The sequence below is a fragment of the Poromitra crassiceps genome (assembly GCF_964638095.1).
Source record: "Poromitra crassiceps genome assembly, chromosome: 27".
Classification (NCBI taxonomy): domain Eukaryota; kingdom Metazoa; phylum Chordata; class Actinopteri; order Beryciformes; family Melamphaidae; genus Poromitra; species Poromitra crassiceps.
The window spans coordinates 8,877,100-8,899,599 of NC_139650.1; the positions used below are offsets into that span (position 1 = coordinate 8,877,100).

A 22,500-nucleotide genomic window follows, 5' to 3' on the forward strand; every position below is an offset into this window, starting at 1 on the left:
TATCATATTTTCATGATGTTTGGAATTGCTTTTGTATAGTGTGTGTGTGTGTGTGTGTGTGTGTGTGTGTGTGTGTGTGTGTGTGTGTGTGTGTGTGTGTGTGTGTGTGTGTGTGTGTGTGTGTGTGTGTGTGTGTGTGTGTGTGTGTGTTTCAACCCTTAATGTATTGTTTTTAACTGATAGCACTGGGTATTTTCTTTGTCTTTTTTATCTCATGTTTCTGCTGAAAACTGATCTGGATGTCACTCAGACTACTGTGCCTGGCTAAATGAAAGATACATGCAAAACCAAGTTCCTCAAACCTAAGACCTGATTGCACTGAAGAAAGACAAAAAGCATGTGATGAGGCCTCTTACACTGGAGGCCTGTGAGAGCTCCCCTCTGATGTTGATGAGCTGGTTCTGCAGCGTCTCCTTCTTGAACTGCAGTTTTTCCATGGCCAGGGGCTGGGTGCGGTACAGCTCCATCTCCTGATGTGTGGCCACCAGCGCCCCCTCCAGGCTGTCCTGGGAACACCAGCCACAACCGGGGTGAGTGTTTACTAAGGAGTGACCTACCCTGCCCTCTTTCCTCGACGTTTGAAAATTAGTGATGGATTTATTTTGAGTCATGAAGGATATTAACCCTGTGTTGGGAGGAATACTGAATCACTTGCATGGGGACTTACATGTACATGAGCATGTACATAGGCCTACACTTTACATTGTCAGTATACGATTAGCCTTATCATTTTGCCCATAGAAATGAGATAAGTTGTGTTATTCTCATGGAATTCAATGTTAACACATTACAGTGGCACCACATCTGTTTGAATGAAATTCCCTTTGAGCACTGGACCAAACAAAAGTGGGGGTATAGTATTATCACATACTGTATATTACCATAATATACTATATCATGAAATATGAAAAGCTTTATGTGTGTGACTCCTAAAATTGATATTATAGGTTTATTTATGTAGGTATTTCTTGCCAAAAAATATTACGTTTTATTATTATGCCATCATTACATTGTCTTTCATGTTAACAGTCACAGTCATATTGTCTCTTTTTAAATGCTGAATTATCAAGGCAACATTTCTTTGGGCTTAACCTTAACATGATGTATGTTAGAAGGTGTACCTGGTCTTAACCTAAACATGATGTATGTTAGAAGGTGTACCTGGTCTTAACCTTAACATGATGTATGTTAGAAGGTGTACCTGGTCTTAACCTAAACATGCTGTATGTTAGAAGATGTGCCTGGTCTTAACCTAAACATGATGTATGTTAGAAGGTGTACCTTGTCCATTCTCAGTCTGTGGACTACAGCCTCCTGATCTTTCAGAATCCGGCTCTGTTCACACAGTCGGCCCAAAAGTTTCTGTGCAGGCAGAGGAGAAGAAAACACATACATTCGGGTGAGGAACAGAAATATGTACTTGTTTGTGAGTAGTACTTCCCTGCTTCTGTACACCAAGTAAGTCATGTGATTGTATTACTTTTTAAGGCTGTGTGTCCACTTAGCTTCCTTTCCTGCAGCGTCTTTTTTTCACTTATTTCCAATGAGGAGCGAGCATATGCGAGCGCCTATGGACGTCTAGAGAAAGTGCGCTGCGCCCAGCGTCTATTTTCAGAACGCGCCGCCGGCGTGTGTGTGTGTGTGTGTGTGTGTGTGTATGTGTGTGTGTGTGTGTGTGTGAGAGAGAGAGAGAGAGAGAGAGAGAGAGAGAGAGAGAGAGAGAGAGAGAGAGAGAGAGAGAGAGAGAGAGTCTGGCTGCCTATGAGTTAGTAGTAGTGATGTGTAGCTGGGATGTGTTTGTGTGTGTTTGCATCTCTCTTACACTCGTTTCTATCTGGTTGAGCTTCAGGGTGGGATGGAGATCTCTGCTGTAGACGTCATGGAAAGGAGGCACCTGCGAGAAGAGAGACTGGACACTGAGTGGCTGTATTACTCATGCAGTGCAAAAAAAACTCACCGGTCAAATGAGGCAAAACAGAAAGTTCAATGTTTTAATTTGGTTCTTTATTCTGAGAAGTGTCATGTTTTTTTTGTTTGTTTTTGTTTTGTTTTTTAATATAATGTGTGGAGAAACATCAGCCAGTAATGGATCTTGTATTCTGTGTTTTTACAGTGAATTCAAGTCCATCAGAAGTCCATCATGGAGCCATTCCACAGCCTAATATAAACAGCTGATATTGCATACCTGCACGGTGTCTGTACAGTATGTAGCTCATATAAGCTGTTCTGTGCATGTCTCAGAATTAAGGACCAAATTGAACCATGGCATGATTATTAAATTAATTATTAAAGCAAGGATGATAATTAATAACTCAAAAAAAGGTTGAGAGCAACAAGTTTGCTTTAGGTCGAGGTCCCAACACCCAACATCACACCATATCCAGGTCGTCTACACCGCCCCACCTCCCCCCTTCACCCCCCATATCCCTCAGCAAAGACTATATCCAGGTCATCTACACCACCCCACCTCCCCCCTTCACCCCCCATATCCCTCAGCAAAGACTATATCCAGGTCATCTACACCACCCCACCTCCCCCCTTCACCCCCCATATCCCTCAGCAAAGACTATATCCAGGTTGTCTACACCGCCCCACCTCCCCCCTTCACCCCCCATATCCCTCAGCAAAGACTATATCCAGGTCATCTACACCGCCCCACCTCCCCCCTTCACCCCCCATATCCCTCAGCAAAGACTATATCCAGGTCATCTACACCGCCCCACCTCCCCCCTTCACCCCCCATATACCTCAGCAAAGACTATATCCAGGTCATCTACACCGCCTCACCTCCCCCCTTCACCCCCCATATCCCTCAGCAAAGACTATATCCAGGTCATCTACACCACCCCACCTCCCCCCTTCACCCCCCATATCCCTCAGCAAAGACTATATCCAGGTCGTCTACACCATCCCACCTCCCCGCTTCACCCCCCATATCCCTCAGCAAAGACTATATCCAGGTCATCTATACCGCCCCACCTCCCCCCTTCACCCCCCATATACCTCAGCAAAGACTATATCCAGGTCATCTATACCGCCCCACCTCCCCCCTTCACCCCCCATATCCCTCAGCAAAGACTATATCCAGGTCGTCTACACCGCCCCACCTCCCCCCTTCACCCCCCATATCCCTCAGCAAAGACTATATCCAGGTCGTCTACACCGCCCCACCTCCCCCCTTCACCTTCCATATACCTCAGCAAAGACTATATCCAGGTCGTCTACACCGCCCCACCTCCCCCCTTCACCCCCCATATCCCTCAGCAAAGACTATATCCAGGTCGTCTACACCACCCCACCTCCCCCCTTCACCTTCCATATACCTCAGCAAAGACTATATCCAGGTCGTCTACACCGCCCCCCCCCCCTTCACCCCCCATATCCCTCAGCAAAGACTATATCCAGGTCATCTACACCGCCCCACCTCCCCCCTTCACCCCCCATATCCCTCAGCAAAGACTATATCCAGGTCGTCTACACCGCCCCCCCCCCCTTCACCCCCCATATCCCTCAGCAAAGACTATATCCAGGTCATCTACACCGCCCCACCTCCCCCCTTCACCCCCCATATCCCTCAGCAAAGACTATATCCAGGTCATCTACACCACCCCACCTCCCCTCTTCACCCCCCATATCCCTCAGCAAAGACCAGGTCATCTACAGTATGTCCTCCTGGGAGGACGAGGAGGTAATATATGGCTTTGGGCATTGAGACACGGGGCTGTGGGGGCTGAAAAACACAAATATGACAAATTGCCCACAGCATCGGAAGACATTTGCACCATGTAAAGCAATATTAATACTTAGTGAACATAATTGTGCACCCTTGTCAAATCGGTGGTTTAGAAATGGCCTGGGTATATACTGTATAACATGGGTGTGTTGATGGGTGTCAGAACATGATATTTATAGGCCACGGAGGAAGAAACCTAAACATTAGTCTATTTATAGGCCATGAAGGAAGAAACCTAAACATTAGTCTATTTATAGGTCACGAAGGAAGAAACCTAAACATTAGTCTATTTATAGGCCACGGAGGAAGAAACCTAAACATTAGTCTATTTATAGGTCATGAAGGAAGAAACCTAAACATTAGTCTATTTATAGGTCATGAAGGAAGAAACCTAAACATTAGTCTATTTATAGGCCATGAAGGAAGAAACCTAAACATTAGTCTATTTATAGGCCATGAAGGAAGAAACCTAAACATTAGTCTTTCAACAGTCCCAGGGCTCTAGGGACTATTCAGTATTGGAGGTGCTGAGGGATCATCTGGATCCCATAGTGGTTTCTCTAAGGGATCATCTGGATCCCATGGTGGTTTCTATGCTGATGGAAACTGGGACAGCACCGTGTCTGTGTCACGTTTTGCCTCGAAGGTGGAGCACACGCCGGGATAGCGCAAATTTTGTACATAAGAATATCACACGTTGTTTCTAAAAATGTATTGTATAAGTCTCCATCATGGTTATACAACAATTAGCTGATTCATAAATTGAACATTGAACATTTGTCTTAAAAAAATACTGAGAATGAAAACTGAACATTGCCAAGTGCATGTCTTTGTTTTCATCTTTAGATGAAAGCATGACCAAATTTAGCTGCCACTAACAAACAATAAGAAATTGCTCATTACTAATCAATGATCATCAATTATTGAAACATAAAAAAAGACAAGCAGGGAGTCTATTTTTTTGCTTCAACCCAGCTGATGGAAATGCGTCTATTTGCCATTGAATTTAAATGTATGTAAAAAGCTGTTTCAGCAGATGGATGGGAAAACATCTACTCTAAGGACAGAGATGGGGGAAATGTGACAGGTTGGGGCTAACAACACTAACAACACTAACAACACTAAACGAGTATGACAGACCATGACAACAAGTGCACAACATGAAGCAGGAGCAGTGGAGAACATAACTGCTGCTTGGATGTGAGTGAGGTTAAGGAGAGTCTACACTGCAGTATGTCCACATGCCAGAGAAGAGCACTGAGAAGGAAGAGAGGCAGGCTTTGTTTAGAACTATGTGGACTATCCAGGCCTGGAATTATAGCTAAACTGGACTGGACTTCACTGACTAGACTGGACAGGATTTCATGCTACAGTATTGTGTTTCTACAGTATGATAATGCAATCTGAATGAAACACACATGTAAACACAGTGAATTTAATGTCTTTCTTCATTTCCAAAATATTTGGAAAAGCCCATAAATTATAGCTTTACCGCATTGTTTCCTCTCAATATGAAAATTTTGGACGATACTAACATTGCTGTTATTATGCTCATCGAACCGATACTGATATATTTGAAAATGACTAACATCGGCTGATAATGATATATATGATTGCCGATATGGACTTTGATTATGCCTAATATGTGAAATACTATCATTCATTGAGCTCTGCTGGAAAAGGGAATTCCCCTGAGGCGTGGATACACAGACAGCAGTGCTGCGCTGAAGCCTGCCTCTCGGGGGCGCTCTCTCCTCGCTTACTTGTGCAAAGAGCTTTGCTGTTGAGGAGGAGCGCTCCACCATTCGGGTGACCATGCCAATGAGGTGGCTCCCATCGTTCACCTAAAGCAATGCATTCATCAGCTCAAAAGGAATACAGAGACCTGGCAACAAGCCTGTGATTCATCTGCTTTTACACAGCAGTGAGAGAATAAGCAAAGGAAGGAAGGAAGGAAGAAAGTATAGAAGGAAGGAAGGAAGTAAAGAAGGAAGGAAGTATGGAAGGAAGTAAGGGAGGAAGGGAGGGAGGGAGGGAGGGAGGGAGGAAGTATAGAAGGAAGTATAGAAGGGAGGGAGGGAGGGAGGAAGTATAGAAGGAAGTATAGAAGGAAGGAAGGAAGTAAAGAAGGAAGGAAGTATGGAAGGAAGTATGGGAGGAAGGGAGGGAGGGAGGAAGGAAGGAAGTATGGAAGGAAGGGAGGGAGGGAGGGAGGGAGGGAGGAAGTATAGAAGGAAGTATAGAAGGAAGGGAGGGAGGGAGGGAGGAAGTATAGAAGGAAGTATAGAAGGAAGGGAGGGAGGGAGGGAGGGAGGGAGGAAGTATAGAAGGAAGTATAGAAGGAAGGGAGGGAGGGAGGGAGGGAGGGAGGAAGTATAGAAGGAAGTATAGAAGGAAGGGAGGGAGGGAGGGAGGAAGTATAGAAGGAAGTATAGAAGGAAGGGAGGGAGGGAGGGAGGGAGGAAGTATGGAAGTATAGAAGGAAGGGAGGGAGGGAGGAAGTATGGAAGTATAGAAGGAAGGAAGGGAGGGAGGGAGGGAGGGAGGAAGTATGGAAGTATAGAAGGAAGTATAGAAGGAAGGGAGGGAGGGAGGGAGGGAGGGAGGAAGTATGGAAGTATAGAAGGAAGTATAGAAGGAAGGGAGGGAGGGAGGGAGGGAGGAAGTATGGAAGGAAGGGAGGGAGGAAGGAAGGGAGGAAGTATGGAAGTATAGAAGGAAGTATAGAAGGAAGGGAGGGAGGAAGTATGGAAGGAAGAAGGGAGGAAGGAAGCACAGGTACTGACAACAGTCAGTAAGACATAAGTAGCCTATCTGTGAATAGCTATCAAACAATGCTGTAGAGAGTGTGTCTGTGTGTGTGTGTATGTGTGTGTGTGTGTGTGTGTGTGTGTGTGTGTGTGTGTGTGTGTGTGTGTGTGTGTGTGTGTGTGTGTGTGTGTGTGTGTGTGTGTGTGTGTGTGTGTGTGTGTTTCTGGCCTCCCACCTGTTGGTCTAGGTACTCCAGGTTGCGCTGGAGTTGAAGGTCTAAAATGTCCTCCTGAGCCAAGCAGCAGCAGCAGCGAGTGACAGCAACATACATGTAGATCACATAGTCACACATACACATACATGTAGATCACATAGTCACACATACACATACATGTAGATCACATAGTCACACATACAGCAACATACATGTAGATCACATAGTCACACATACACATACATGTAGATCACATAGTCACACATACACATACATGTAGATCACATAGTCACACATACACATACATGTAGATCACATAGTCACACATACACATACATGTAGATCACATAGTCACACATACACATACATGTAGATCACATAGTCACACATACACATACATGTAGATCACATAGTCACACATACACATACATGTAGATCACATAGTCACACATACACATACATGTAGATCACATAGTCACACGTACATCAACAACATTTTTCTTGCACCTGTGTTTACCCTGCCCTTTAGACACAAAATGGCTGCTGTGAACGGCCCATTGGGGGTCCACAGCTCTTTGTAAAACGCATGACCTATTTCCTGTGTGCCAGAGGACACCAATCCTTCATCAATCAATACCCTTATTTACATGAACATGTCACAGAGTTTGACCTCTGAACTTATTTACATGAACATGTCACAGAGTTTGACTTCTGAACTTATTTACATGAACATGTGACAGAGTTTGACTTCTGAACTGACGCTTCTCAATCTACTTCTCAAACACATCAACATCACATCTCTTTTTTCTCATCACAATGTGATGGGCCTCCACGATGGTGCCAGCTGTGGTTGATAGGAGATGTATGATGCAACTGTAAAGCCTCTATAGTATAAATTCATACATTCTATAACACACACACACACACACACGTCACACACACACACACACACACACACACACACACACACACGCGCGCGCACACACACACATGGACAGACGGACACACAAACTAGCAATGCCGGTAGAGAACAGTGTTATGAAGAAGAAACCACGTAAAGTCCATACAGAGACAGTGAACAGCAGAGAGAAACCACGTACAGTCCATACAGAGACAGTGAACAGCAGAGAGAAACCACGTACAGTCCATACAGAGACAGTGAACAGCAGAGAGAAACCACGTACAGTCCATACAGAGACAGTGAACAGCAGAGAGAAACCACGTACAGTCCATACAGAGACAGTGAACAGCAGAGAGAAACCACGTACAGTCCATACAGAGACAGTGAAGGGGAGATGCTCGTGAAATACAGACACATCGTGGAGAAAGGTATAGAAGAAACTTCATAGCTGCTATCGAGCTGCAAAGCAAAGCTAGATATACTGCTAAAGTAATGTAGGTACCGCCGAGGTGCCACGATGCTATGCCTTCCACCAGTGTGTGTGTGTGTGTGTGTGTGTGCGTGTGTGTGTGTGTGTGTGTGTGTGTGTGTGTGTGTGTGTGTGTGTGTGTGTGTGTGTGTGTTGTGGGTGGATTGATATTAGTGGTTCAGTAGTGGCACATACCATTCTGTTGTGGATGGAGGGGGATGCGGGGTAGTTGTAGTTGTATAATCCTGGGGCTAGAGACCTCCTATCACCAGGGTAGTCATACTGATGGAAGGAAGGAAGGAAGGAAGGAAGGGATGGATGAAGAGGAGGATGAGAGTGGAAGACGTGATGGTTACAGCAGGAGATGAAAACAAAACATTAACCTCTCTCATACTCTCAACACATTGATTCGCTCGGGGGCATTTGATCTGCTTCAAACAGAAATCAAGTGAAACTGTATTTAGGCAAAGGCAGCACTGTATTTGTGTAATGACTGTAATATGACCTTGTTAGGCTAAATGCAGTAGCGGAGCGTACGCCGGGGCAGAGGGTGCGGCCACCACGGGCCCACTCGTCAGGGGGGCCCATCAAAAAAGATTTTTTTTTTTTTTTTTTTTTTTTTGCAGGCCAGGCCACCTGGCTGGCAACCTGTGTTTTTATTTTTCTTCTTCAGAACAAGCTTGTCTGTAAAGTGGCTTCACTGTAGTCTTTCTTGGACATAATATTACTTGGCTCAATGAGTGACAAATTGTGTTTTTGGATATAGGGGCTATCAGCTATTTTACAGTTGTGACTTAAAATGACTTTATTTAATAAAGTCAGTGGTGTGAGTCTGAGAGGAATTCAATCAATAGACAATAACATTGGTGTGTTTAAAATGAGATATTCCACTAAATATGGCTAAAACCGATTCAAACATGCAAAAAAGGCACATTTTTCTTCGCGGCCTGGCAGGCCCGGTTCTACGGGGGTGCAAAAGCATGCATTGCACCCTTATTTGTCTGCATGCTCAGTTGAAAAGTAAAAAAAAAAAAAAAAAAAATTTTTTTTTTTATAACTCATTCAGTGCCAGCCACTTTTGGAGAACGGATGCTCCCAGTGCCAGAGTTTTCAGAGCGTTTTCAGTGATTTCTCGAGGCCCACAGAATATTGTGTGATATTACTATGTAAACACCGAACACGCACAAGAACGAGCTGGCTCTATTGTATCATCAGCAAAAAAAAGTTTATTGATACCATTTTCCGTTCTTTAGTTATGAGCCGGAGAAGATAGGTTGTTTTCAGCGTTTTCAGGCTTTTCAAATTATTAGCTGAGATAATCCGCCTTTTGTGAAATGCAGCATTTCAAGCACATTCACTCAGTCTGAAGATAATATTTTCTGATGTAGTGACGTAGTTGTTGTGTGATGCCCTGCGTGCCCCACCCCCTCCCCCCCTCCCCCCGTAAACTCCTCCCCACACTGCACACAGCCTCACGCAACCATTATATTTTCGGAGTGCTGCGTTTGTCTGCTGCTGTCGGCTCTCAGCGCCACAGCAGGGAAGAGCCAACCCGGATTGCTGAATGGTTTGGCGTCAGGGGCTGCTTTCCTGTCTGCTAATCGGGTGGAGAAACTATACACAGACAGACAGACAGACAGGGACAGAGGGGCTCAGTTGTGAGCGCGGATTGACTCCTGTTCGGAGCCAATGTCAGCTCCCGCGACAGAGCAAATGGCTCTGGGAGCATGCATCGGGTTGTCTTTGATCCACGGCTTTTAGGCTGTTTCTCGGACCTGTCTCTAATCTGGACTGCACCGAGCAAGCACTGTCGCCACCTAATGAGTCCGTAAAATAGGTTATACACCTCCAATAGCTACTATAGTTGTACAGGAGCTGCGGAAGGCTTTGATCGACGTCCCACCGTCAAAAAACGCATTGGACGTCGAAGGACGTCCGTGGCATTCTACGTCACTATTTAATTGGACGTCGAAGGACGTCCATGGCATTCAATGAGATAAATGCTACAGCTGCACACTTACTGTTTAAACTTGAATTATAGTTGTTGTTTTTCTTTGTTCTTTGATGTGATTTTATGGCTTTTTGGCACCTATATGTAACCTTTTAAGGTTGAGATAATTGTATTATCATTATATGGTCCAAATATTTCAGTAAAGCACTTGAAACACTTGAAATATTCTTGCTTGGGTGTTATCATTCTACTTGAAATGATGGTCAAATGCATTATTTTTAGTAAAATAACATGTCAAATTCGGCCGGGCATCTGGACCCCTTCCTATCTAGGATGCACCCCTAGTCATCTTGTTCTGGAACCGGCCCTGCGGCCTGGCCTGGCCTTCAAAAAAAAAAAAAAAAAAAAAAAAAAAAAATTTTTTTTGATGGGGCCCCCCTAAGAGCTTTGCCCCCTCTGGGCTGATAGGGTCGCTCCGCCCCTGGCTAAATGTACTGAAACAGACGTACAGTAAATGCCAGCCCGACCACATCAGTTGTTTGTGCAGCACATTCCAGATAATAGCAAAATATAGGCTATAGAGCGCCGCAGGAATGAGTCCAGAAGTAGCACTTTGGTTGGTCGGGGGGAAAAAGGCTATGAGCTTTTAGAATGTTAGCTCTGTGGTTAACACACGTTTATGGAAGTGCTAATTTGTTGGTAACAAACAAAGGTGGTCCTCGTTTTTTATGATCCTTTATTATCCAGATGATCCTGCTGAACACAAATTAGCACTCCCATAAACGTGTGTTAACCACATGCATTTAAGTGAAATCCCCATTCGAAAACCCCAAAGAACCAGCATGGTGGCGACAAAACACATCAGAATCCCTGCAGTGCACTATTTACCCTTCACGTGTGGGATCAGACCCGGGTCTTCCCCGCGTGTGAGCAGGCAAAACCATACAGACATTATAGACCAGTTACCCAGATGAGGGCTCTGACTATAAGGCTATAAAACATTATTTTTCAGTGTGTCTTTTTCCCTGTAAATTTGTGACTTTAATTTGAGAGAATTTCAGATTTTTCTCTCCCTCGCAAATTCATGAATTTATAGTATCACAGAATATCCAAGCCCCACGCCGTATTACTTTAATCTCGGAAATTCATAGTTTTAGGCCCAGAATACTACCCCCTCCATTACATTTTTTTATTCAAAATGTTTTCACCACAAGGGTCCTAAAAAACATTGTGAATTAACAATATGACCCCCCCCCCCCCCCAGTGACAGAATATTGCCCAAACGAGTCGTCAAAAGAGTTTAGACCAAAAACCCCAAACCTCCCCCCAAGAAACTGTACCTAAAGTCATGTGGAGGAGATGCTCTTTAAAGCCACTGTATAATATTGCACACACACACGCACACACACACACACACACACACACACACACACACATGCGCGCACACACACACGCACACACACCTTCGGCGAGCTGAGGGATCTTCTCATGCCGTACACGGATGGATCGGCGTAGATCACGTCCTCCCTCATCCTCCCGGGAAGCCGGTCGAAGCGCGTCGACGGCGACCGAGCTGGCGAGGCGAAGTTGGGCGGCCCCGGCGAGTAGGGCCCCCCCGACGACGACGAGGGCGACCTGGGTACAGACCTGGAGCGTGGCTGGATGGACAGACGCCTCATGGTGGCCTGGGCCATGTCCACGGGCCCCCCGCCGTAGTACTGGGGCCCCCACGGGTCCCTGGGCATCGGCGGTCCGTAAAACGGAGGCGGTCCGTCCCGCAGCGACCGGCGCCTCTCCTCGACAGTCCATCGGCGGTCGTACCCCCCCACGGCGGAGACGGAGCAGATGCTGTCAGGTCGAACCCCCGGCGGGTACAGGGGGTAATCCTCCACATATTGGGGACCACCAGGGTAGACCCCATAATAGTCAGCCGAAACCCCTTGGTTCACTGTGTAGTAGTGAGAGGGACTGGAAGGGACAGGGAAAGAAAAGGGAAATTTGTCAGAACTCAAGGTATCTTGCCTTGCTAAAGGGCACTTTTAGAGTAGTTTTTCAGAGAGGATAGGTTTTACTCATTCTTGGGATTTGAACCAGCAGCCTTCCTGCCACACACGCGCTTTGCAATGTGCCTACATTCACCCATTCACACACCGAAGGCGGCCCGCTGCCACGCAGGGTGCTGGCACAGCCATCGGGAGCAATTTGGGGTTCAGTGTCTTGCCCAAGGACACTTCGACATGCGGACTGGAGGAGCCGGGGATTGAACCACCGACCTTCTGGTTAGTGGATGACGCGCTCTACCTCCTGAGCCACAGCCGCCCCAGCCACCTGCTTCTCTACCCGTTGTCCTTTCCTTCTTCTGTGCCTCATCTAACCTCATGCATGTGTTCGTTGCCTCATCTAACCTCATGCATGTATTTGTTACCTCATCTAACCTCATGCATGTGTTTGTTGCCTCATCTAACCTCATGCATGTATTTGTTACCTCATCTAACCTCATGCATGTGTTCGTTGCCTCATCTAACCTCATGCATGTGTTCGTTGCCTCATCTAACCTCATGCATGTATTTGTTGCCTCATCTAACCTCATGCATGTGTCTTTTGCTTCCGTGCCTCATCTAACCTCATGCATGTATTTGTTACCTCATCTAACCTCATGCATGTGTTCGTTGCCTCATCTAACCTCATGCATGTGTTTGTTACCTCATCTAACCTCATGCATGTGTTTGTTGCCTCATCTAACCTCATGCATGTGTTTGTTACCTCATCTAACCTCATGCATGTGTTCGTTGCCTCATCTAACCTCATGCATGTGTTCGTTGCCTCATCTAACCTCATGCATGTATTTGTTGCCTCATCTAACCTCATGCATGTGTCTTTTGCTTCCGTGCCTCATCTAACCTCATGCATGTATTTGTTGCCTCATCTAACCTCATGCATGTGTCTTTTGCTTCCGTGCCTCATCTAACCTCATGCATGTGTTCGTTGCCTCATCTAACCTCATGCATGTGTATTTTGCTTCTGTGCCTCATCTAACCTCATGCATGTATTTGTTGCCTCATCTAACCTCATGCATGTGTCTTTTGCTTCTGTGCCTCATCTAACCTCATGCATGTATTTGTTGCCTCATCTAACCTCATGCATGTGTCTTTTGCTTCCGTGCCTCATCTAACCTCATGCATGTATTTGTTGCCTCATCTAACCTCATGCATGTGTCTTTTGCTTCTGTGCCTCATCTAACCTCATGCATGTATTTGTTGCCTCATCTAACCTCATGCATGTGTCTTTTGCTTCTGTGCCTCATCTAACCTCATGCATGTATTTGTTGCCTCATCTAACCTCATGCATGTGTCTTTTGCTTCTGTGCCTCATCTAACCTCATGCATGTGTTCGTTGCCTCATCTAACCTCATGCATGTGTTCGTTGCCTCATCTAACCTCATGCATGTGTTTGTTACCTCATCTAACCTCATGCATGTGTTCGTTGCCTCATCTAACCTCATGCATGTGTTCGTTGCCTCATCTAACCTCATGCATGTATTTGTTGCCTCATCTAACCTCATGCATGTGTCTTTTGCTTCCGTGCCTCATCTAACCTCATGCATGTATTTGTTGCCTCATCTAACCTCATGCATGTGTCTTTTGCTTCCGTGCCTCATCTAACCTCATGCATGTGTTCGTTGCCTCATCTAACCTCATGCATGTGTCTTTTGCTTCTGTGCCTCATCTAACCTCATGCATGTATTTGTTGCCTCATCTAACCTCATGCATGTGTCTTTTGCTTCTGTGCCTCATCTAACCTCATGCATGTATTTGTTGCCTCATCTAACCTCATGCATGTGTCTTTTGCTTCCGTGCCTCATCTAACCTCATGCATGTGTTCGTTGCCTCATCTAACCTCATGCATGTGTTCGTTGCCTCATCTAACCTCATGCATGTATTTGTTGCCTCATCTAACCTCATGCATGTGTCTTTTGCTTCCGTGCCTCATCTAACCTCATGCATGTATTTGTTGCCTCATCTAACCTCATGCATGTGTCTTTTGCTTCCGTGCCTCATCTAACCTCATGCATGTGTTCGTTGCCTCATCTAACCTCATGCATGTGTCTTTTGCTTCTGTGCCTCATCTAACCTCATGCATGTATTTGTTGCCTCATCTAACCTCATGCATGTGTCTTTTGCTTCTGTGCCTCATCTAACCTCATGCATGTATTTGTTGCCTCATCTAACCTCATGCATGTGTCTTTTGCTTCCGTGCCTCATCTAACCTCATGCATGTGTTCGTTGCCTCATCTAACCTCATGCATGTGTTCGTTGCCTCATCTAACCTCATGCATGTGTCTTTTGCTTCTGTGCCTCATCTAACCTCATGCATGTGTTCGTTGCCTCATCTAACCTCATGCATGTGTTTGTTGCCTCATCTAACCTCATGCATGTGTTTGTTGCCTCATCTAACCTCATGCATGTGTTTGTTACCTCATCTAACCTCATGCATGCGTTTGTTGCCTCATCTAACCTCATGCATGTGTTTGTTGCCTCATCTAACCTCATGCATGTGTTTGTTGCCTCATCTAACCTCATGCATGTGTTTGTTGCCTCATCTAACCTCATGCATGTGTTTGTTGCCTCATCTAACCTCATGCATGTGTTTGTTGCCTCATCTAACCTCATGCATGTGTTTGTTACCTCATCTAACCTCATGCATGTGTTTGTTGCCTCATCTAACCTCATGCATGTGTTTGTTGCCTCATCTAACCTCATGCATGTGTTTGTTGCCTCATCTAACCTCATGCATGTGTTTGTTACCTCATCTAACCTCATGCATGTGTTTGTTGCCTCATCTAACCTCATGCATGTGTTCGTTGCCTCATCTAACCTCATGCATGTGTCTTTTGCTTCCCTCTTATTCAGCCTCACTTCCAATGAGGTCAAAGCTTGATGCAAAGCTTCAGTTCCCAGAGCACCGACAGAACAGGAAACCAAAAATAAAGCGCACAGAGGTCAGAGTTCACGGTCTTAGTTCTCTATTTTCGTGCAGGCACACGGGTTTTCGCGGTCGTTTGGTACTTCGGTGACTCGTCGTGAACTCTTGACAAAGAAAGAGGAGAGGCGCAATTACGGGCACAAGCTGGCTGCTGGGCCCGGGGCAAAAGTGCACAGTACAAAGCACAGTGTTGTGCTGGGCTATTTTCTTAGCTGCAATGGGATTCTATTCAAAAGCCGACTGAGCCTTTCTGTGGATATGTTGGTCAATTTGACTTTGATAGAAATCCGTCAAGCAGGCATGAAAATATGACAAACATTTCACCGCGACATTTTTCTAGCTATATACACATGTGGCTACGGTGTGAAGGAGCGACTGAACTGTCAGTGTTTGCCATGACAGAGTGGGGACTGTGGAGGCCGCAGCATCCTCACTCTACTATACAGACCGTCGGTCTGTGTGGGAACGCCCACAAAATGGGTACAAAAACGGTACGTGGGAAGTAAGAAAGTAACCGGAATAGAGCAAACACATTGTTGATGTTGTTATTTTCATAGGATTTGTTGACAATAACTAATGCATTAAAACACCAGTGTTATGCTTTAAAATAATCTGCCCTTAGTGTATTAAGGTGATGCATTCGCGCATGGTAATTGTGCACCTTCCACAGGAGGACCCACCTGTTCATGTCTTCCTGGGACACGCCCGTGCACCGCCGCTGGTTGACCCACTGCTGCAGCTGGGTCATGGAGCTCTTCCTCTGGGCCATCCTCTCCGGAGCAGTCCTGGGCACGAAGCCCCTCATTAGCACCACATTCTCCTGCTGATCCCTGGGGTCCCGCGCTGGCCTGACGCCCGCTTCTCGGTGGCCCTGGGGCGGGCGATCGCCACTGTGACTCCTCGTCACGGGAGGGGGGTTACTGTTGCTGTTGTGGGGCGGCGGGTTGTGGGGAGGGGGGTTACTGTTGCTGTTGTGGGGCGGGGCGTTGGCTGGGCCGTAGTTGCCCCAGCCGTTTGGATGGGGGTTTGGGTGAGGGGCGTGGCCGGAGCCTGGGCCCGCCCCCCCTCCTCCTCCTCCTCTTCTCTCGTGGCTCATCCTGACCTCCTGGTCGGAGCGGGGCGTGGAGGGAGGGGGCGTTTCCAGGGTGTCCACCCCGTTCACTTTAGGGACGGGCTGCGGGTCACTGCCGGCCTCGTTGTGCGTTTGTGTGTCCGGATGCTGCAGTGTGTGTGCGTCGGGTGCTTTCGTTACCATGGTATGGTTGAGTTGGGCTGGGGCGGCGCTGCTCTCTGACGTGGTTCTGTGGAGAGTCCAAATATTCAAGTGGAAGAAAGACACAGGCAGCAAGAGAGAGACATTGTATAGAGCTGATATAGTGTGGTGACCTGTGTAGTACCTGTTGTGTTGTCTGTGTGTTGTCTGTGTAGTACCTGTTGTGTTCTCTGTGTGTTGTCTGTGCAGTACCTTTGTGTTGTCTGTGTGGCGACCTGTGCAGCATGGTTCATGGCTGTGATCCACTCCTCCTGCTCGTCATGGCTGTCGGCGCTGAAGTAGTAGGTCCTGGTCCCGGCGTGCTCCGCCTGCAGGCAAAACACAAGGCCACCCGTCAGCTCTCCTTCCTCCTCCCTGTCCCCGCCCTCCTCAGACCACACCTGCAGAGGGAGAGAGCACAAACACAGGAGACACATTCTTAAGACAGTGTCACGGTCACCGTGTTCAACATCACCATCACCATCACCATCATCACCATCATCATCATCACCATCATCATCATCATCATCAACAAATGGATCATCTCCTCATGCAGGGAACCAGTGTGACACCCATGCACAATCCTTGAGTAAACTTGTGTTAGGGATGTACGATTATATATCGCAATCATATGGGTATCAGCCAATGTTAGTCATTTTATATATATATATATATATATATATATATATATATATATATATATATATATATATATATATATATATATGTATATATATATATATATATATATATATATATATATATATATATATATATATATATATATATATATATATATATATATATATATATACATGTATATATCGACATCCGTCATGAGCAATATAACAGCAATGTTAATGTTAAATGTTAAATGTTGCTAAGGAGCAATTTGAGGGACTTGGACACCCAGGGCTTACTGTTGGGGAACATTTTAACGGTTGTCACTGGAATGACAATATTTTCACAGTATGATGACCAGCTACTGACAACATCGGTCAATTCATCAATATTCGAGGAGGATTCTATAAACATGTCCCAATCTTATCGGTTATCGTATCGGCCAAAATTTTCATATTAAGAGGAAAGAATGTGTTAAATTTATGATTTAAGGGCTTTTCCAAAGGTTTTGGAAATACATACAACAGACATTCCTTTTTCCAAATTCACAGTATTTGCATGTGTTTTTCAGGATGTACAACATTTGAAACTTATACAGATCATATCGACATCGGTATCAGCCAAATTTGTCATATCGCTGCATCCCTAACTTTTGTTGAATGAAGCAGCAGCCGACTAATATTTTGAGGTGGAAAAGGTTTAGGATTTACTGCGATCATCTGGGCCCAGTAGTTCAAAACTTTTAATCCCTATCTGATCGGATCAGATTTGGATTTTGGGTAGTTCAAAACCAAAAAACAGGATTAGGATCACTTTGATATCCGATCAGATCAGGAAATCAAATCCAAGCTTTAATCTGGATCAAATCTTCAAAACGGGTAGTTCAAAGCGACAACACAGGATTGGGATCAGTTTGATCCCAAAAAACTGGATTATCTTGATCCCACCAGAGGGGTGGATTTCCAGTGGATTACCAGAACAAAATGTACTATACAATTTATTAAAAAATATGTTTCAATATAAATAAGATGGCAAAGTTTGTTAACTGAAATAATACACCATTTTTAGCCTTCATGGCAAATACATTTTATATTTCATTTTTTGGTCACGTTTGTGGTGGCCTATTTTGTTTTCAACCAAATGTTGATGACATAAATGTTTATGCTCATAAAAGTATCACAACAAAGATTGTCAATCACAAATGTAATTTAGATTAAAGAAAAAATATCTTCAACAAAAAAAAGTCCATCAGCTGTGCCGGCTTCAGCAAATTGAAACCTCACTTAGAATTCAGCTCCTCAAAGCACGCCTGGATGATCCAGCTGCCTTTGAATTAATGTTTTTTTGTTGTTACCCTAGTGGGAGTATTTTTTTTAATTACAATTCCATTATGATTTTATGTCCTTTATGTATTTAAAAATATAATTAGACATTATAGATGTCTCTGTAATGTGGTCTCTTGTCTTCCTTGTATTATTTTTCATATCCACTAGATGGAGATCGGTAGGATTAAAGCACTGATATTCAGGATCTAGTAATCTTGAAAAGTCTGAAACTGGATCAGGGTGATCCTATCCTGAATTGCTTTGAAATACTGGGACAAAATCTGGCCGAGTTGTCCGATCCTGGATCACAGAAAATGGGATTTCAAAATCTGATCGGATCTGATTGAGATTAAAAGTTTTGAACTACTGAGCCCAGATCATCACAGTACAGGTTTCAATCCCAATAAGTATTCTGAATGTGCATTTATACAGTACACCACACAGGACATGAAGTAAAGTTAGGACAATACAGTACAAGGCAGAAGTGTGTGTGTGTGTGTGTGTGTGTGTGTGTGTGTGTGTGTGGAATAGTGAACACTTTGGTGGCAGTGTGTGTGTGTGTGTGTGTGTGTGTGTGTGTGTGTGTGTGTGTGTGTGTGTGTGTGTGTGTGTGTGTGTGTGTGTGTGTGTGTGTGTGTGTGTGTGTGTGTGTGTGTGTGTGTGTGTGTGTGTGTGTGTGTGTGTGTGTGTGTGTGTGTGTGTGTGTGTGTGTGTGTAATAGGGCTGTCACTTTTTCCCAAAATAAAGTTCGAATGAACTTTAATTGCCCGCAAAATGTTTTTTGGTTAATTACATTTTTTTTTGGGCTGCATCCAACTCGAGACAACTTTTCAGACCATCTTTTTTTCGGAGACAATCTTTCTCAGAAGAGACTAACGCGACAAATCTGGAGACTTTTTCTGACATGGGATTAACATTACCAGCAAGCAGCAGTTGGTTAATTTTGGTTAATTAAAAAAATAAAATAAAATAAAAAAATCTAACAGGTCAATTATACATTTGAACATGCCCTCCTCCCCCACATTCGAAGTTAAATTCGAATTTCGAATAAAAAGTGACAGCCCTAGTGTGTAATAGTGAACACATTGGTGGTAGTGTGTGTGTGTGTGTGTGTGTGTGTGTGTGTGTGTGTCGTTATGTGCGTCTGTGTGCAAATGAATCATCGGCCACATAAGCAATAGTAAATCAGACATGCAGTATAACAGACATATATCATGCAGCCATCCAACACTGGACACAGAGGTAAACAGGAGGGCAGTAAAAGTTCAACACTATACCTGCTGTACATTTTAGCACAGGCACAGTGGAGGACAGCTAGGGCCCAGGGGTCCTCACAGGAATGGACAATAATGGAGGTGGTTAGGAGAGAGTGAGGGATGACAGGTTAAGGGTGAAGGTGTCAAAGGTCACTGAGTGCACACACTGATGGGGCCACCCGTACACTGTGTATAGGTGAGGTTATGGTGACGATACCAAATACTCTGCAATGTAATGTTATAACCCCATCATAGACTGTGTATGATTACTGTGGTTGGCTTGTTTTATAGCATCTCTGACCATGAGGGAACCCCATCAACAATGAGAAGAAGCATACCACTCATATGTATTGTAATTTCACAAACACGCCACATGGGGGCAGCACATACCAAGAAGCTGGACTTAGACACCATTATGTTTACATTGATATTGTAAAAGCGTTCATAGATAGGCACTAAGCTGAGGCTCTTACTGTATCTTAGAGTGACTTAGACTGGGTGCAGCAATAATCAATGATCAATGGCTTGCCTTAGTGGCATAAGGAAGTGTTGTGAATCAATGTGGAGACTACTTTAACAAAACAAAACAAGATCACCAATCACCAGAGATTCAGATCATGTGTGAATCTGCATTGTATTGAGCTGAATTTCATGACGGAAGTCCTACACTCTGCATCTAAAACAACATATCTGCAAGTTCCATAAAGATATGAGCCATAAGGCTAAACCAATTTCACTACTGAAAACAACACGAGTAAAATGTCAGCCGTGTCATAATATAGGGCTTATTTCCCACTTGAAAAAACATAGGCACACGTTAAAGCCTCTAAAATGGACTTTAACCCATTGATACCTGATGCAGCATTTGTGTGTGTTTCCCTTTAAGACCGCGAACCGCGTCTTAAAGGGAAACACACACAAATTAGGGATATCAATGGGTTAAGACTGAAAGGCAGCATGTATGGTCCCTATCGTTGCATCGGCGCTGTTTCTAGGCCGAACGCCTGGCGCAGCTCAAATCAGTGGGCGTGGACCAGCGCACTTGATATCGTCGTGCTGGCGCTAGACGCAGCCTCAACCATTACAACCACGCCTTTTAAGCGTAAAATTATGCACCGTCATGCTCATTGGATAACTGCAATAAACGAATCGCACGCTTGCCTTTTTAGCTCCAATTCCAGTGATCCCGCAAAACCAGACGAAAGCCAAACGCTCTGCCCCCCCCCCTCCCTTCATCCAGTCTGTCTGTCTGACTGCATTATAGGCTATTATTCCATATTATTATGCTTCTCAAACCAATCTAACTGCAGTTTCAATACTGCAAGCATGTAAATACGCTACACTATAGCAAGATCAAAGTGAAAATAATGTACTAAACGCATCAGCTAGAAAAATATAGCCTATTAGATTGGTGAAAGTTTGTCCAGAAAGATATCGTTTTCTCTCCCCTGCTGCAGGTAGAATGATCGATGCACATAAATATACCCTACATTATGTAAAGTCATTGCATAAATGTGTTTTTATTGTAAAACTAAATGTCAAGTAGGGCCAAGTTATTGGAGCGGACATCACAGTATAGCACATCACAGAAGCGCGTTCCGCTGTCACTTATCTAAATCACGTTAAACCCACAAGGGGTATATATAGGCTCAAGAGGACATATATGTTTCACATAGGGTGGTGTTTCATTTCGATGTTTTATTTGGTCCAATATTGAAATGTTCGACAATTGCAGGTTGTCTTACCATTACACATTATTTTAGATCTACCTTTTATATCTATTTCGGCTCATTTGGTTGCTATTTAGTAGCGAAATGGAGGACCCAATTGCATGCTGGGAGTGGACATTCACAGGCAGTAAACTTACAACTGCTATTTCCTATGGGAAGCTGGGTGCTGCTATGTGTTGTGTCTGTTTGAGCGAGGGAGTCAGAGAGAGAGAGAGAAGGGTGACTCAGAGGCAGAAGAGCACTGGCGCACTGAATAGGCCTGGTTTCAGAGAGAGACAGAGAAGGGTGACAGGGGAGAGGCACAAGTGCACTGGCGCACTGAATAGGCCTGGTTTTCAAAGGCGCAAAGCGCTAAATGTAGGCCAGGTGCGAAGATAGCACTACGCCGGTAGTTAGCGCCGACACGCCCACTTTGGCCCATTCTGGGACTGTGCCACGCCCATTCGGCCTAAAGAGCATTTGGCAGCCTAAAGCCATATTGATATCGTCCCAAAACAGGCGCAAGGCACGTTTTTTTGCGTTTAAGGCCCGTTTTAGCGCCGAAGGCTTGTGGGAGAATAGGGCCCTATGTGTTTAAGGACTTGAACAGTCCCTTGAACAGTGTCATCAAACATACGTGTAAAAGACATTTGAGAACTTTTCCAGGACCGGCAGACATCCTCCCAAGACGTCACATCAAACATCTTCAACGTCCCATTAAGATATTTCACAACAATACAGTCAATACGTCTTTGCATAGCATTGGCTAGCAAACGACACATTTATATACAAGCCCCCCAAAAAAGATCAACCAAGCCAAGATATTTATCTTGCGGTAAATGTTTCACTCCTAAGGTGTTTGCTATTTGATAGTTCAGTAGACGACTTGAGCCACTAAAAAAGCAGTTAGGTGTGAAAGTCTTTGGCAAAGTTCAAATACATCAGAGGAAAGATGGAAATTGATGAAGGTATGAATGCTGAAATGCATTAGAATACAGTTGCCAAATAATGTCTATGTCAATCCCAAAAAGCGTTCAGGTCTTTGATATAATTTTCAATAGGCTGGTTTGTCAGCGACAGTAGCACCACACCACGCCCCACTATCATTTTCATTTGTCCCATCAGTCTCCAGTTAATTGACTGTGTCACATGGTCCAGTTGATTGACTGTGTCACATGGTCCAGTTAATTGACTGTGTCACATGGTGCAGTTAATTGACTGTGTCACATGGACCAGTTGATTGACTGTGTCACATGGTCCAGTTAATTGACTGTGTCACATGGTGCAGTTAATTGACTGTGTCACATGGTCCAGTTGATTGACTGTGTCACATGA

General features: G+C 44.8%; 1 protein-coding gene across 1 annotated transcript in view; it reads right to left on the reverse strand.

The window, feature by feature from the left end:
* plekha6 (pleckstrin homology domain containing, family A member 6) overlaps positions 1-22,500 on the reverse strand; it is a 106,334-nt gene that overhangs the window by 37,173 nt on the left and 46,661 nt on the right. The window contains exons 6-13 of the mRNA XM_083662017.1: positions 16,468-16,583; positions 15,683-16,303; positions 11,483-11,987; positions 8,264-8,350; positions 6,720-6,773; positions 1,823-1,894; positions 1,282-1,362; positions 357-506 (exon numbers count right to left, since the gene is read on the reverse strand). Coding sequence (XP_083518143.1) covers positions 357-506; positions 1,282-1,362; positions 1,823-1,894; positions 6,720-6,773; positions 8,264-8,350; positions 11,483-11,987; positions 15,683-16,303; positions 16,468-16,583 — 1,686 coding nt within the window. The remainder of the gene's footprint in view (positions 1-356; positions 507-1,281; positions 1,363-1,822; positions 1,895-6,719; positions 6,774-8,263; positions 8,351-11,482; positions 11,988-15,682; positions 16,304-16,467; positions 16,584-22,500) is intronic.